This window comes from Sphaeroforma arctica (genome assembly GCF_001186125.1).
Source record: "Sphaeroforma arctica JP610 unplaced genomic scaffold supercont1.8095, whole genome shotgun sequence".
Classification (NCBI taxonomy): Eukaryota; class Ichthyosporea; order Ichthyophonida; genus Sphaeroforma; species Sphaeroforma arctica.
In genome coordinates this window covers 1-1,297 of record NW_014032463.1, presented here as the reverse complement: position 1 = coordinate 1,297, position 1,297 = coordinate 1, and the positions used below count along the sequence as shown (strand labels likewise).

General features: G+C 42.9%; 1 protein-coding gene across 1 annotated transcript; it reads left to right on the top strand.

The window, feature by feature from the left end:
* Positions 1-165: 165 nt before the first annotated feature.
* SARC_16446 (hypothetical protein) lies at positions 166-394 on the top strand (the record flags this gene model as incomplete). Its single annotated transcript, XM_014289449.1, has 1 exon — positions 166-394. A coding segment is annotated over one exon (229 nt), but the record flags the coding sequence as incomplete, so codon positions are not given.
* Between the last annotated feature and the right edge of the window lie 903 nt (positions 395-1,297).

The window sequence follows — 1,297 nt, the reverse complement described above, 5'->3', positions numbered from 1 at the left end:
CAATGCGTGTATGTGCGTGTATTATATAAGTATATGTATATATATATATATATTATACAATATATATATATACATATATATATTTTATCTATATTTATATATATATATATATATTTATATGTATATAACTAATTATCTATATACACATTCTCACCATCTGTACAGGCCCGGGTGGGCGGAGATAGTACGGCCCCTGCTGACTCTTAATCTGCCTCTGTGGCGTGTGTTCAACTGCTTCTACGCCATCATTGAAAAGTTCATACCCCATCCTCAAGGCAATCAGGCCAAGATACCCTACCAACTGTTCCGTATGCTGTTACAGTACCACGACCCGGAGCTGAGTCACTTCATGGACTCAAAACGTGTGGATCCTCGCAGCTATCTATACTCGTGGGTATGTGCAAGTTTTTCCCTGGACATTGCGTGTACTTCTTATTTGAGATCATAGATTGATTCATAACGTGTGCTGCTGTTCTGGCGAACCTTTCTAGTTGTCCCCTGTTCTCAAAGTACGACCAATGACTATGGCACATGCTTGGCGTGCGCGCGGCTATACGATGCGTGCAGAGAGTATGAGCGGTTTACATTGATGTATAGTGTGTATTCTTGTCACTCAGAACGCTGACAAGTCTGCGAACTCGTAACCTGAAAGCAGTCTTGCTTGGGTTGTCGGCTTAAGAGATTCTGTATCGTCTCACACCGTGGACTTAACATTAGAGTCTCTCGTTGATATATTGATGTAGGTTAGGGAAGTCTGCGAATTATATTCCTTACTTCGATACGGATTGGCGCATAGGTGGGCGGGCATAACGTTCGCGCTGGCATTATGGAACGTTTAAATTTGCCGTAGGCAATGTGCAGCTCGTTTATTTAATGTCGATCACGTACGCCCACAACATTACATCGAGCGCTTGCCAGGCTTTGCTATTGTAACTCTAAATCACCCGAGCTTAAGTTGTCTATTCTTACAAGCTGGGCACATCGCCGGTGTGCTTGCGCTGTGGGATGTGCATCTTTGATAATCAAAATAGAAACTGACAAACTTGCGAACATATATGACAGACAGCTCGCGCTCGGATTCGTCCGACCACACTCTTTCACACAGTTGAGACGGCTGCTGTGGGATGTATATCTGCTCGAAGACGAAACATTGATCCTCGGACTCGTAACGCTCATACACACACACACACACACACACACACACACACACACACACACACACACACACACACACACACACACACACACATATATATATATATATATATATAGTAGTAGTACTACTACTACTACTACT